Source organism: Lepisosteus platostomus, chromosome 3, assembly GCF_059453375.1.
Source record: "Lepisosteus platostomus isolate fLepPlt1 chromosome 3, fLepPlt1.hap1, whole genome shotgun sequence".
NCBI classification, from domain to species: Eukaryota; Metazoa; Chordata; class Actinopteri; order Semionotiformes; family Lepisosteidae; genus Lepisosteus; species Lepisosteus platostomus.
This window is the reverse complement of record NC_142613.1, coordinates 79,185,905-79,201,826: the sequence shown is the minus strand read 5'-3', so window position 1 is coordinate 79,201,826 and position 15,922 is coordinate 79,185,905. Positions and strand designations below refer to the sequence as shown.

The following is a 15,922-nucleotide window of genomic DNA, read 5'->3' as shown; positions in this document are numbered from 1 at the left end:
GCAGTATAAGATGTAGCACTGGAAGACTGAGGGGTGTGAAAAGACGAAGAAGGGAGGTGGGGGAGAGTTTGACATTTTAACAACTTTTAAAGTTTTAAATTGAAAACATTATTAACCTAAATAATGTTCATAGAAGTATTGCTGAAACGGTCTTTTACACTGACTTGCCCTGCTGCACGGAGGAGCCGTGCTATAGGCACAGTACGTCTGACTCGTGGACTTGTCTGTGCTTTGACATTGCACCGCGGAATTTCCTCACACAGCCCCGACCCCAGCAGGAACGCGTTTGTTCAGTATTGCTCTGAGTTTTCATATTCCTGCAGTGGGGGAAAAAAAGAAGTTAATGTAGCTGTCCTGACAGAATAGATTCCTTTGCATCTTCATCACTGTTCCAGTCATTTCTCATGTTTTTTTCATTTGTGATCTGGCACAGAGTAGTGAACTCAATTGTCATCCTGTCACGATGTGTGCTGAAGTTTTGTCCCCCTCAGTTTAAGTCTGTTTTTAGCCTGAATCTGTTTGCTTTGTGGTCTTCAGTGAGCTCTCATGGGGCTCTCTGCTGCGTTTCTCGATGGTTCAGCTCGAACCCTTGGCCAGGGTGTCGGCTGCTGAATTCTTCAGGATTTAAAATGCCTCATCAGGAGTGTTGCTTCATTCAAAAGAATCTGAACAGAACAGAGTTAGGTTAAAGTACCTTTACTTTTTTGGAATCTCCTTGTATAAGATAAAGCTATGTAGCCTACAGTATATAATACTACAGTGATTAAAATGAGTATTTCGGTATTAGAGTAACTCACTTATGTGATGAGGTTGTCAAGCCCTACCTGACAGATTTTCAAATGGTTATTGTTCTGTAAAGCAAGAACGCCACCTTTAAAGGTGTTGTATAAAATTACGTTTATTGGTATTATACTGTATTTTAATTGAGATTTTATCAATTTTTTAGTTCTTTATTTTTTTACCTTTGTCTGTGAAATGTTCTTTCACGTGTGCATTTTATTATCTCAGAGCCCAGAGGACCAGGAACCCAAAGGCAGCAGAGGACAACTAATTGTGGCACTGAAGTATGTCCCATCTGGATCTATAGGTAATTTGGTGCAGCCTTCCTGCTGTGGTTACTGTTAACGTGACGTGATTTCATGTTGGGCACAACAGGCTTGTGTACTTGTGTTCTGTTGTCATGAACAGATACATTAAAGGTTAGTGGCATAAAAAAGGGTGTCATTAAGCATGAAGGAAATTCTCATTTCACCATATAGAAAGAAATGTTGACCTGAGGTATAATGCTCATTGGTATTGTGTGGATGTTTCAATTCAAAAGAAAACAAAATCACAACCAGACTTACAAATATGTGGTGATAATCTACAGAAACAGTGCATGCTGGGGAGAGTTCCACAAAGAACAACACATTTCTAAAAATGAGCAATTTGATAGTTTTGCATCATATTCTTCTTTCCTGAAAAGCAAAAGGAGCAAAGCGGTATCTCTTTAAAAATGAACTAGGAGGCTCCTTTGCAGGCTTGTTCTCTAACGGTTACATTTCTCACTACATATCTACAGGTCACTCTATGGAGACGTTTTAGATTTACATTTACTGGAATTCAAGTAGCTTGAAAGGCATTTAAGTACGTCTTCAGGCTTCACGGCTCTCTTGCAGTTCGCTGAGTGTATGGCAGCGAGGGCTGTGGGACGCCTGTCAGTGATATTTACTGAGTCTGAGGCCTGGTGTTCTGTTGTTATGTTGTACTGACTGACTGAACCGTGCAGCCTCTTGTTGTGTAAAAACCCATCTACCCCCGGGCTGTGCACAGCACATTGGATTCATAGAGGTGCCTCAGGAATTCTGGTCAGACTTCAGGGTAATCAATAATAATGTAAGCAAACAAAATAACTACTATCCTTATTGTTTAGATGAAATAATTGTCTTGAATCTCAGTCTCTAAAAGGGATTTTTTTTGTTCGTAACTGAAACAGTTAAGTTAGGAATAAGGAATGTTATGACATGCTTTCAGAATTGATGTCTATTGTAAATAAAAAAAAAACACAATTTGGATCCTCAAAGATGTCCACAAACATAAGTAAATACAATTTAATTTAATGGTAATTACTATAAAGCTTTCATTGTCATTGTTACACTTTATATTTTAGACTTTTTTAACTTAAGTATTGGTAATTTAGAATCAAAATTGTTGGCGATCTTAATTTCTAAAATGTTACTGCAGATGGTACCAAACCTTTCACTGGGGAACTTCACATCTGGCTGAAAGAAGCAAGGAATTTGCAAAAAGTTAAACCCAGTGGCGTGGACTCATTTGTGAAGTGGTAAGAAAAAGACCTTTATATGCAGATCTTAATCATATCGATCTTGGAGTCGTTTGTCACTCTCAAGGCTGTGCAGGTCCATTGTGTTTTCTTTTATTCGGTGTAAAAGTCTCTTAGGGGTTATAGTGTGCCACTGTCTATGATGCAGTGTACAGCACTTTGTATACTACTTTTAGACTTTTATAAAGCAGCTCTTTGCTGGTAGTACTTGCAGTAAAAACCTGCAGTGTTGCTGATCGGAATCATCTATTGAAGAAAGAGGGAGAAGATCGTCACGTACTGTAATATCCTGTGTGTAGGAAACACTATAATTTGTAAACACGGCATCTTGGTATTTTCAATGTTAGAATTTTAATGGTGGAAGTTCTGAATTCTGAGGTTTATGTTGACATGCCTGGGAAATTCTGAAACCCATTCTCATTTTTCTGAAACACTTTTAAAGCCAAATTTTAACAACAGTGTAATATTTCTGGCAATAATGCAATTACCTTATGTCTGTTAAAATCTAATAAAAAATTTGTTGTGTTTTCCTTTAATTCATTTATTTTCATTATTGTAATAGTGATATGGTAAAGTAAACTGTATAAGGTCCACTGCATTTAATCTAATTTTTCAACAATATCAATTTCATCAACTGATCTATAGGATATAAAATTGTACAAAAGACGTGTTACTTGGGGCAATATAAATTATTGTCCAATCATAGAGCATAGAGCTAAATTTAAAATGAATATTATCTAAGAAATATTCTTGACAATTTAAAACTGTATACTATAGCGGCTGTATTATATATTGGAATATATATTCCCCCCAAAATTCATTTGGTTTACAAAGTCCATTTTCTTTTCTGTGTTTTATTTTTTAAAGCAAACCTGCAAAACCCCCTTATTGTTTCTTGCTTCAGTTACATCTTACCAGACACGAGCAAGAAGAACAGGCAGAAGACCCGAGTGGTGAAGAAGACTCTGCACCCTGTTTACAATCACACCATGGTGTACGATGGCTTCCGGCACGAGGAAATCAAAGAAGCCTGCTGTGAGCTCACACTCTGGGACCACGACACCTTCACAAACCAGTTTCTCGGAGGTGTTCATCTCAGCCTCGGAACAGGTACGTTCTTTCGCATTGTTGTGTGCCCAGACTATGACGGCACAGCAGGCTTCATGTTTTCAATACAGTGCCCTCCAGTGGTATAGTGACAACTGTTATTTTTCTTTTACAGTCATGCATTTTGTTTTGTGATCAGCAGATTAACATGCAGTTTATTTATGGGGTGATTCCATGCATAAATTAAATTGTATTAGAACAAATACATAGTTTGTGTTCAACCCGATGATTCCAAGTGATCATAAGTAATTGGACCCACTCCTAGTGTAAAAGTCAGTATTTGGTTGCATTGAGGCCATAAATGTATGGCTTAATCTCGGTAAGATCAATAAACTCTTTATATAAACAATTTAGATGCTTTCCTGCAGCCATCACGGATTCATGCCTGTTCTTGAGGTGGTTAAATTTTTAAGTTTAAGGTTTAAGTTTTGACTTAGTTTTGTAAAGATTCTCATCTCATTGTCTAACCACTTACTCCCAGTGAGGATCGCCGTGGTAACAGTCAGAGCAGGGCAGACCACACCTCTCTTTCCCAGCAGCAGTCTCCAGCTCCTCCTGGGGGACTCCCAGGTGCTCTCAGGCAGCTCAGAGATGTACTCCCTCCAGCCTGTCCTGGGCCTGCTCCTGGGTCTCTTCGCAGTGAGCTGTGCCTGGTACACCTCCTGGGGAAGGTGTCTAGGAGACATCCAAACCAGATGCCAGATTCCACCTCAACTGGCTCCTCTCAATCCAGACCAGCAGCTACTGTACTTTAAGGCTCTCCTGGTTTGCCAAGCTCCTTACCCCATCACAGAGAATAAGCGCCCAGCGGCTCTATGAAGAAACCTCATTTATGCAGCTTCTACTAGCGACCTCGTTCTTTTGGTCACTACCCAAATGACTGTGGGTGAGGATGGAGACATGCTGTACATAAACTGGAAAACAGAGCTTTGTCTGAAAACTCAGCTCCTGCTTCACCACCACAGTTTGGTAGTGTCGACATTACTATAGCCTCTGCATCAATCTCAAGATCCCCACTGTCCTTGCTCAAGAACAAGACACTGAGGCACTTAAAGTCCTCCCCCTGGGGCAGCTGTTCCCCGCTCACACCATATTTAAGTTTGCACCTTAAGACGGCTCCACGGCCGAAACGTTGTGTTTCCTTTCTAATCTTTTCAACATGGAATAAACCTTTACTTGTTCCTTTGCAGCCTACGCATGCTGATGTAGCTCCCTACTTGAAATATTTTCGTGTTTCTGAATACTGTTTTTAACAATGGTATTCAGCAGCTCTAAATCTTTAGTTAACACTTGTAATGATGTTTTGCTATAAAATAGTCACAGTCACAATTTCACAGATAGACTAATCAAACAAAAGAGCAAAATGTGCTAAATTATTGTCTCTTATGTATGTCTGTTCTAATGCTCATTTCCACGAGGAATCACAATGCCCAAAAATTAAAAGTATTGAAAAATGTTTGAGTGCTGAGGGCCATTCTCCTGGGCTGGGACTCCCTGCAGAGTGAGGTCTGACCAAGAGACAGCTGTGCAGGAGCAGTTGGGGTGGAAGATTTATAGATTTTAAATCTAGGAATTATTACAAGTTAAGACTATGGAGGTAAATTGAACTTGGCTGCTCTCATCTCTCCCGAATGTCTATTGTAAACTCCATATGTCCTGAATTAATCTCGGTCTATAACATGGAATAAAAAGAAAAATGTTAAAATGAAAAATTGGATGCATTTTCAAATCTATCTTCAGTCTTCAACAAGTCTAATCCTTTTGAGGAAAAGGACTTCAGTTGTGGTCAGAGTTTGATCTTGTAATAAAGCATCACATCAAAAACAAATTACAGTACCAAATACCAGGTAAAACACAACAATAATAACATTGAAAACAAAATGAATAGTAATGTTACAGAAGCATGTGTTACTATATTGAAGTACAGCTATGAAAATAAAATGTATATCACTGTAGATCATTGCCCTTTGCATACACTATTGAAATTGGCATCATAATAAAATCAAGGGTTTGCAGAAGTCTACACTACTTCTAGCAGTTTTCATAGACTGCTAGAATAAAAACAATTGAAGTACAGTATACATTAACAAGATATTTAGCACCATGAATGGGTTAATCCTGACTGCTTGTAACAGTGTATGCAGTTTTTGTCTGCAGAATGTGGGGGTGTTTGAAAAGCTGTAAGCCATTTACTTGAATGTTCCTCCGAAATGTAGGTTAAATGTTTAGATTGACATTGTAGTTCAGACACTGTGTGTACATGTAGTATGCTCCCTGACTCCCCTTTTCTTTGAGAATCACTGTTTGCAGTGTGCAGGACACCCTGATAGAAAATACTAATTTGTTAAGTGCAAGCAGACCTAAAACCCACCTTTTTTAATCATTTTGTGAGCCATAATGTTTTTTCATCACTGCTTCTTGCAAGAATGGAAACACCTGTTCCGGTGCTGAACGGGGTCCCCAGTGTCGAGCTATCTCTGCTTTTCACGGGGCAGTAGAACAGAAACAGCTGGGATACGGTGCCAGTGGCAGGGCAGGCCCAGAAGGCACTTCAGCCACATGAATGTGCAGGTGCCCAACCCGATTTATGGGCAGACTTTTGTGCAGTGAAATGAGAATTCCTCTGTGATCACTCCCCTGGCCAATTTCAGCTGCTGCTGGCAAAATTAAAATCCCCTCCACAAAAGCTTTCCAGATTGTAGTGTTCAGCCTGCACTTACCAAGCAGTGTTGTACCAGATGAGGCACTGGGAACTACTAACCTTGCATTTTAAAGCATGCCACAACCGAATTGACTGGAAAATTGGGTATAACGAAATATGAAAATATTTATGTCTAAATGCAGTTGTAAATCAGTTGCATTATGTTACCAAGGCCAGTAGCAGACAAGGAAATGGAAGAAAGAAAGAAAAGGAGTAAGAACAATACTGTGGTGGTAATTACAGGAGATTCTAAGTAAAATTAATCCTTCTGAAAAGGCCATTAAGGAAGAAAGGTTGAAGCGGATGAGTCTTCATTAAATGTTCCAGAAATCATAATGAGTTGTTTAAGAGACATATTTTTAACTCTGTACGCTCATTTCAGCTAGATATCAATAGTGCTTGTATGTGTAAATACTGTTAAGGTTTATTCCACGCTAAAAAGAGAAGAAAAATGCGTTTCGGCTGTGGAGCCTTCTTCAGGTGTGAAGGCAAAATGGGTTTTCTTCTCTTGTCAGCAGGAATAAACCTTTACTTGTTCCTTTGCAGCCTGCACATGCTGACACAGCTCCCTGCTTGAATTGGTGTAAATCCAGCGCCTTGCAAAACTATTCACTCCCTTTCAGTGATGTTTCATTTCACTGAATTCCAAATAATCCACATTTTTAGGTGAATATTTTTATTAAAACCTGAATGATCAAATTGAGCAATTCAAAGGTACTCTGCAAAGATATTTTAGTCCTTGATATTTCAGTACAGTTTTTACCTATTTGTTCAGTTTTCATGTATTTAAGCATTCAAATTTTATTTTTTTTAAAAATGCATGATTTGTGATTTAATTCAACAACATTGGACATCACTGGGAGTGAATACTGTGCATGTTCATTTTGAGCTATGGTATTAGATTGGGGCCATTGATACTTCTGTGTGATTTAAAGATTTATGAGGAGTTTGCAGTTCTTAGATCATCTTTGGCTACACTGGCTAGTCTGCCATGTACTGCACTGGTTTACATGGGTTACTGGTATCCACACGTGTTCCTACTATAAAATGTTAATCAGCTCATACCAATAATTTGCATTTCTTAGCCCTGTAAGTAACCAATACGGGGCATGATTAGAATGGGCAGTTACTCTCAAAATGACATAACACGCTACCTTGAAAATATTTGATTAAGTTCTTTAGACCTCTAAATTTAACTACAGTACGTAATACCTGCGCCAACAAGTGTGGGGTTTTAGTGCATGAGTTCACACTGTATATCAAGAATAAACTACATGTTGCTTTATACTGTGTATTTCCATGCATCATAGACACAACTGATGGTCACACTGAGCAGATTAGCACCTTTAGTTTGCTGTAGTTGTCCAGAGGAGCTTGTGTCCCCATAGTCCCATTTATATGTGTATGGAATTGAATTGCAACTTAGAGCACAACATTGTACAGTGGTTGAAAATCTAGTTTTCTACACATCCTGCGCTCGTATTAGTCTGTTCAATTAAAAAATGGTTATGGAAATCCCTTACTTTCAAAACTATTTCAGAAAAAAATAATCATGCCATTCATTATCTGACCTGTAGGTTGTTAGTTTGAAGTGTGGAACTGTTTACTAATGTAGGCTTGTCATAATCGCTCATTTTAAAAAGCTTTGAAGATGGATGAACCCACACTTTAAGGGAGAACTTCCCTGATGAAGAGAATTTTTTTTTATTATAAACTGAATTAATTTTATTCACACTAAGGGCTTTGAAAGATATAAGATTTCTAACAAAAAATAGTAGTGTGCACTTCAGTAATTATATTACTTAATCTTGTTTCATGCAAACTGTTATAAACAAATATAAATGAAGGTCACCCAGAAAGTGATGCCCAAAATTAAAAGGAAATGATTGTTTGCGATTATGCAAAAATAATGAACTTTCATTTTGTTTATTAAATGATTATACAAGCTATGTGGAAAAGGGTACAGAATGTAGCGACACCCTGTACAGCTAAGGTTGTTGGACATTTATTCCAAAATTGTCATTTAATATTCATTAACACAAAATGCATCTTTCAAGAACCACAAGTCTGGAGAACATGCGATATTTGTAAGACTTGAAATCTACGATCTAGATCTTGAAAACCCCAAGACCCCAACTGGTACCAGTTGCAAGGTGGAATAATGAAGCTATCGTTTCTTTGGAGGCTAAATTATTTCTGTTTATTTTTCACTGTAGGTAAAAGTTATGGAAAGACTGTGGATTGGATGGACTCCATAGACAAGGAAGTTGAACTCTGGAAAAATATGTTGTTAAGTCCTGGTGAGTGGGTGGAGGAAGAGCTGTCCCTTCGGCAATCCATGGCCAAAAGAAAGTAGCTTCACTATCATTTATTTTTTTCCTGTTTTCATTTAAATCACTGCTTCACTGGAATGTTGACATTTAATGTCATGAAAATAATTGTGATTGTTAAGGTAGAAAGTAGCTAGTTGTTGTACTAAAATCTAAAGAGCAAATTTACAATAGCAATGTTTATATCCACATTTTCCACGTAATAAAAGTTTTTTTTCACAGCACTTTGTACCTTTATGTTGGCTTTTTTCCTTTGAGTGGAGTTGTGTTGTGTGGGAAGTGAGATGCATGTTCAAGAGACAGGATTCTGAAAAGGCTCCGGGCTCATGGCTGAAGATGAGAAAGAGACCCAGGCTATCAGTGTGGCAGGAACCATGAGTACACAAAAAGGCAGCATGTCAGAAGACATGGTTTATTTCATTGGTGGCAAATATGTGGGAACAATTATAAAGCATATTATTTTAAATGAATGGCTGTTATGCAAACCATATTCTGTTAATCACTATAACACACAACGTTGGACCACACTTTTACATCTTTTGATACTAAATGTAGTCAATAATAAGTTAAACTATTTTATGAAAAACATACATTAATATACAGTACATATTTAAAATGTAAGGTTAACCTACAGTTACAGGTCAGACACTACTATAGCATTCTCACATTGTACCCTCTGAAGCTAAAAATGAGTGTTGTTGATGCAAACTAGAACCATTTTTGACCTAGTTTATTTCCTTGTGCATATTGAAAACTTTTTCAGTAGAGGGTGTCAGTTAAATTTTTGCATTCATTCTTTTTCAAAGATGCTACCTTGTTTCAAATTTTCTTTTTCAGGTTGAATCTAATAACTCAGTTTATATAGAGTACAGCAGGGAATGATTAGCTAATTGCATTGTTTCTAAGAATACTATTTTGTTGATGAATGCTGTCCATAGAGCACTGAAGCCACTTCTCAATAAAAAGTTACTTTCAAAATTAGAATAAGTATTAAATAATTCATAAAATGTAGTTACAGTACTTCCTTTTATACCCTTTCAAAACCTGAATCAATGCATTTTAATCACCATATTTTCACATACTCTGCCATTTTATTCATGCACTACTATAAATACAAGTTCTAATGCACTAATTATTCTTGTAAAAATACATGTTTAAACTACAAAGAAGAAATGGGTCTTTTTACTTTCATTTATATACAGAACAATCCAGCAGGGCCAGTGTCGCAAAATGGGCTGAGCAGTGGTCAGAGTAGGTCCGTTTTCTGAAATGATGGCACTGCCGCAAAGCACTCCGATATATCAGGTGCAATTTATTTATGGTGCTCCTCTTCCCAACAAGAAAAATTAAAAAAAAAAAAGTTTTACCAAAAAAGAAGTTCTGAAATCAGGAATGAAATCACCACAAAACCAGTTAGAACTCTGTACACATACTTCGACACTCCAGAACATTCCACGGTCTCCAACACACCCACCTACCCACCAACCCACCAGCCCCCTACTGGCCTGAGGAGCAGCTTATATTGTGTGTAAGCCCCTCCCCCTGGAATGGAATCTTGTTACATTATCTTTTTACATACAAAATTGTTCACAATTCTGAAGTTCATTCAGTCTATTCACAAAGGAAAGAGAAAAACAGATATATCCCAAACATGTTACCACTTTTTTTACCCTTTTCATATAGAAAACAAAAATGGAATTCCCCCCCTTTACACATGCATGTGGCTCTTCCCATTACAGTATAAATAAGCCTCAAACTGGGGATAAGGTTTGGCCCCTCGAAGCCACCATAGGCTGGCATACCTGGAAGTCTCGAACAACAGACAGACAGTATCATTCAGTGAGACCGCTCTCCATTCACACAACAGCAACACAAAAAAAAAAACGAATGGACAATTACCATGTATGCATCTGGTAATTAACAAATAACTAATAACAGCAGTCACCAGTCAAACCCCGTGTGCACCTTCAGGAAATAGCTAGCAACTGGTCTGCAGAAAGGGTGTGATCTGACTCCTCTGTCACAGCCAGGTTTGCATAATTAGTTTTCAAGAGCAAGAGGCAAATGCTGTTCTCCTGTGCTGGTGAGGCTTGGTTGAACCAGGAGAGTGGAATTTGACCAAAAATAGTGCCCAGTGCAGACAGAGAGCAATGAGCTGTAACATTAATCATTGCAGAATCATGGTGAAATTTGTGGGCCAATTGCGAGCCACTAACCTAACATCTCAGTGGCTTTTTACTACTATGCCTGACTGTGCAATAAAATGTTACACTGTCCTGCAAAAATAAAATTGTTTATGTTTGTTAACTAAGGTTATTTATTTAGATATTAATGTATGTACAGTAGCTCACTAATAAAGTGTATGTGAAAACTATTCTTACTTCAAACTGGCCTCTTCTCAAATATAATACACCACCATGAGCGTCAACACAAACATTTTAAGGCAATATACCATTTTGTAAAACCAGTTAAGTGCAATTTTATGTTCAGAGAACTGTTCTAAACTAAGTACATACAGTATACTGCTGTCCAGTTCTCCAGTAGGTCTCTGGGTTTCGCTGGGCCTGTGGACTTCCTCCCGTGTTGCTCATGGAAACGATCTTTGCCCTGAGACCAGACTACTGCGCTTGACTGATATCTGGACTGCTTTAGGACTCAAGTCAATGATGACTCAAGTCTGAAGACTAAAGCAGGTTGTGTGTGCTGCAGCCAGCCGCTCCAGACACCCAGAAATCTCCAACTGGGTGACCGATTCATTGGCCAGCAGAACAGTGACCTGAAGTACAAAGCCAGAAGCAGGGTGGCCAGAAGAGATGGTAAGACTTTAGGATTGAAGTCCATCACTTGTCCCCAACAAACCAGCAGAAGTGACCAAAAATGGGTAAAACAAAAACCAATTATTGTGCACAACTGCCAGAGACCTATCCCACAAAGACGCATAGCCGTATTTGCTGCCAAAATTGCATCCGTCATGTGTTGTCTTAGGGACCTGAATACTTTCACTTTGAATATCTACTGTATTAAAGCTGGCATTTGTTTTTCCTTACATTCAACCTTCTCAATTAAAAAAAGTCAATTTGAAGACAATAAGTATTAATTGCAATATATCAAAATGTGACAATACAAAACAGTGCTTATAACTTCAACAAAGTTATGTTTTTTTTTTAATCAGGAAAATTATTTTTGTTGCTGGCATTGTAGTGAGCTCATTGTGCTGATTAACACTGGTCATCAATACAGCTGAGCAACCTGGGGAAACTAGGTGACAGTCAGGGGATACTAGCATACAGAGCCATTTGTGATATGGAGACAATACAAGGTGTGTATCTAACAATACTGCTTTGCTTTAGGTTATGAAGTCTTGTACTTTTCCTGTCATACAGCCTGTACAAACATGTTCTTTTTCCACGGTCAGACCAAGATGACACGTATTGTAACAGCTCATCCCACAAACGTTCACTGGGGCTCAAGCCAGGCAAGCTTGGCATCTACAGCTAGCTGCTCCCCAGCTTGGAACAGACCTGTTGTTACACAAACAGCATGAAGACCTGTGCTCTCCTATTGAAATGTTGCCATGTCTCGATGAGCCTGCAGGTAACACAGGATCTGATCAGTGTTGCACCTTGCAGTTAGAAGCTAGGTGCCACATCACCATAGCTTACCCTGTAAATGTTCAATGGGGCTTAGATCTACCAAGCACAGCACTCCCATCAAAACATTAATACCAATAAACCAACACTGCAAGTAAGACAGAGAGTCACCGTTATGAACATCATGAAGATGTGCATTGATGACATCTATTAATCCTATTAACTTTTCAGTTTGATATTCTTCATGTCTGTCAAAACCATTGTTCTGTACTTCTGCTCCAGGCTCTCCATGTACTCCAAGTAATTGCTGATGCTGAAACCATGGATGGGTTCTTCCTGTTAAAATAAGAAAGAATACAAATAAAAAAAGAGTTCTTAATGTTGTGGCTGTCAAAAAAGAAGGCATTTGAAGAGAAGTGGCATTGTTTTGGTGTCATAAAACATTACACTCACCACCTTAATATTTCATGTTAAAAACAGTGTTAATGCTAATTTGATGGGGAAAAACACAGAAAGAAAATGTCATTAATGGTGTAGGCAATTATGGAAAGATTAACTTAATTTTAAAGTAATAATTTTCTTTAATTAGGGAGAAGAAAGATCTACCTCCCAGGCAGGTAATTATTTCAGAAAACATTTTTTCTGTGCCACTTAAGATAGCAGTTGACAACACACTTTTGCACTAGTATTATTCTGTATTGCCATAAAATTAATATCAAACTAATAAAACCTCCTTCATATTAAGAGAATCTATTGATGCTACAACATGCATGGACATGTTATTCCTTAAGCATACTGGCAGTCTCCTTAGTATCCAGTGTGCAACAAGTGAATCCCTTTTCTGTCTTGACACTACAAAATGTATTCCCAAAAATGCAAAAATATCTCTGAAATTGTCAGTGCATAAAATCAAACATTACTTTGCATTAGAAAATGCATCACCTTACTCTTTTACATTATCTGCCTGCAGCAATTTTTTCAGATGTCATATTTTAACCTTACTGAACGGAAATGACTTACTGTACTTCCCCTTCACACAAACCACTTTTTTATTCTTGATAATTTAGGTCAGCTTAAGTGCACTACATTTATGTTAAGTTTAATATTGGCTATTTATTGATGTGTTTCATAGTCACTCTGTGCTTATTTTTGAATGATCCTTGAAAGATTTAAAAACCAATGTGTTATGTTCCCCTACTGTATATTCTGCAAAATGCTGCATTCCCAACAGTGTGCATTTGCATTTAGCTGTTTAAGAACATAAGAAAGATTACCAATGAGAGGAGGATATTTGGCTCATCTAGCTCATTTTGTTTAAACAAAAGACTTGCAAAATCGATTTTTATTTGAATAGAAATCAATATTTTACTTTTTGCTAGGTAATAAAAGATCACAAACAGTAAAACCAAATGTTATCTTTATCTAGCTGCTGTAACATGTATTTTCAAAACACAAGTCACACGAGGTTAGGACTTGAGCAGCAACCCACAGAATAGTATGACTGCAGTAAAGAACAAGGAAGTAAGGATTGTTTTTGTAAAAACAGAAACTGCAATATCTTCTATTAAAACAACAGATGATTTATGGTCAACTTTAAATGCATCCCTGCCTCCAGATTTTTACTTCTGCACAGTACACACAAATGCCTTTATTGCTCATTTCTATCAAAGTAGACACTAATTAAGATTGTTAGACTATATTTTTCTGTAAACTGGATAATAATCCAGCAGTGGTGCTACCTGGAGAAATGGATCTAATTATTTTAATAAAAGTAATGTGCAAGTCACATTTTCATGCAATGTACAGTATAAAAGTTTATCCATATTAAAATATGTGAAAAATGAGCCATTTAAGGATAAAACATAGGCTCACAATACAAAGTGAAGCATACTGATTGTGCCCTGCGAAACTAAACATTGCATGTTATATTTTCCAGCAGCCAAGAAACTGTGCTCCAGTGATCTTCAAAATAACATTTTTAACCAATTTAAATACACAACAGAAGACTGCTTCCATTTCTGTTGATTTAAAATCGCATGTGCATTCAATCATGTTGTCAGAGACAGAGTAAAAAAACAACATCTCCCTAATGCGTTGTGTTAATATTTATTACAAATACATATTTTTAAACTATTTTCTTGCTTAATGTAAAATGCTCTCTACTGTTCATTTTTTCTTCCCTAGTTTATTCTGGTTCTGATTGCAGTTTCACAAAGCCTAATGTGATTAAATGCAGCCCATTAAACAACTGCAGCAATACTGCATAGCACCCTGACTGCCTCGATTTCAAAGAGGAATGAATATTGAATTAAGCTTTTAAACAGAGAAACTGGAAAAATAAATCACAAGCTGTAGATATAGAAATATACAAGTCCCTTTGCATTTCCAGACATCAAAAGCAGATTATATGGAACAATAAAAAGCCGTTCAGTAAGTGTTAAGCAACAGTCCTCAGAACATAGTCTCTCCGTTTAAGTGAAAAGCTCTAAAAGTATTGTGCAGTGACTGAATTTCTTTTGAAATCTGATGACAAATTAATTCTGACTTGTTTCATGGAGTCTAATATCTGTACCAAAGTAAATGCACTCAATTTTGTATTTCTACCGCACTTGCAAAACTTTTGAAGCACTGTTTAGTAAGTACTTCTTTGCTGGAAGTTTGTTTTTAAATTCCATTTAAATTTGTCATTAATGCAAAATGACAATAAACCCACAGTAAACATACAGTGCCAATGCAAAACCTGGCAATGAGTGGCCAAACTATGAGTCTCACGACAAGTTCAAGTTGTTTCTTACTGGGAAACACTATTGTCAAAGGGAAAAATAATCAAGCGAAAAGTATAGATAAGAAAACCTGCAGTATTATCAACATCATTATTGTCTTCTTTTAGTTATTTAGTTCAGGTAGGTAGCTGCGTCAGCATGCGTAGGCTGCAAAGGAACAAGTAATAGGTTTATTCCATGCTGAAAAGAGAAGAAACAAAACACAACGTTTCGGCCATAGAGCCTTCATCAGGTCCTGAAACGTTGTTTTCTTTCTTCTCTTTTCAGCATGGAATAAACCTGTTACTTTTAGTTATTTACAGTGCCTTGCGAAAGTATTCGGCCCCCTTGAACTTTTCAACCTTTTGCCACATTTCAGGCTTCAAACATAAAGATATAAATTTTTTATTTTATGTGAAGAATCACCAACAAGTGGGACACAATTGTGAAGTGGAACGAAATCTATTGGATTTTTGAAACTTTTTTAACTAATAAAAAAATGAAAAGTGGGGCGTGCAAAATTATTCGGCCCCTTTACTTTCAGTGCAGCAAACTCACTCCAGAAGTTCAGCGAGGATCTCTGAATGATCCAATGTTGTCCTAAATGACTGATGGTGATAAATAGAATCCACCTGTGTGTAATCAAGTCTCTGTATAAATGCACCTGCTCTGTGATAGTCTCAAGGTTCTGTTGAAAGCGCAGAGAGCATCATGAAGACCAAGGAACACACCAGGCAGGTCCGTAATACTGTTGTGGAGAAGTTTAAAGCCGGATTTGGATACAAAAAGATTTCCCAAGCTTCAAACATCCCAAGGAGCACTGTGCAAGCGATCATCTTGAAATGGAAGGAGTATCAGACCACTGCAAATCTACCAAGACCTGGCCGTCCCTCTAAACTTTCAGCTCAGACAAGGAGAAGACTGATCAGAGATGCAGCCAAGAGGCCCATGATCACTCTGGATGAACTGCAGAGAACTACAGCTGAGGTGGGAGAGTCTGTCCATAGGACAACAATCAGTCTTACACTGCACAAATCTGGCCTTTATGGAAGAGTGGCAAGAAGAAAGCCATTTCTCAAAGATATCCATAAAAAGTCTCGTCTAAAGTT

The 15,922-nt window shown here is 37.6% G+C and overlaps 2 protein-coding genes across 5 annotated transcripts in view; one reads left to right on the top strand and one right to left on the bottom strand.

Moving 5' to 3' along the window:
• The window catches only part of LOC148675618 (synaptotagmin-like protein 2), a 157,783-nt gene extending 149,098 nt beyond the window's left edge, over positions 1–8,685 (top strand). For all 4 annotated transcript variants that reach the window (XM_088627008.1, XM_088627006.1, XM_088627010.1 and 1 more), the window contains exons 14-17: positions 1,009–1,087; positions 2,224–2,323; positions 3,228–3,433; positions 8,348–8,685. In XM_088627008.1, coding sequence (XP_088483134.1) covers positions 1,009–1,087; positions 2,224–2,323; positions 3,228–3,433; positions 8,348–8,487 — 525 coding nt within the window. In that variant the 3' untranslated portion in view covers positions 8,488–8,685. The remainder of the gene's footprint in view (positions 1–1,008; positions 1,088–2,223; positions 2,324–3,227; positions 3,434–8,347) is intronic.
• A 172-nt stretch (positions 8,686–8,857) lies between these two features.
• tbc1d32 (TBC1 domain family, member 32) overlaps positions 8,858–15,922 on the bottom strand; it is a 69,426-nt gene continuing 62,361 nt past the window's right edge. The window contains exon 34 of the mRNA XM_088627005.1: positions 8,858–12,387. Within this exon, the coding sequence (XP_088483131.1) occupies positions 12,271–12,387 (117 nt within the window). The 3' untranslated portion in view covers positions 8,858–12,270. The remainder of the gene's footprint in view (positions 12,388–15,922) is intronic.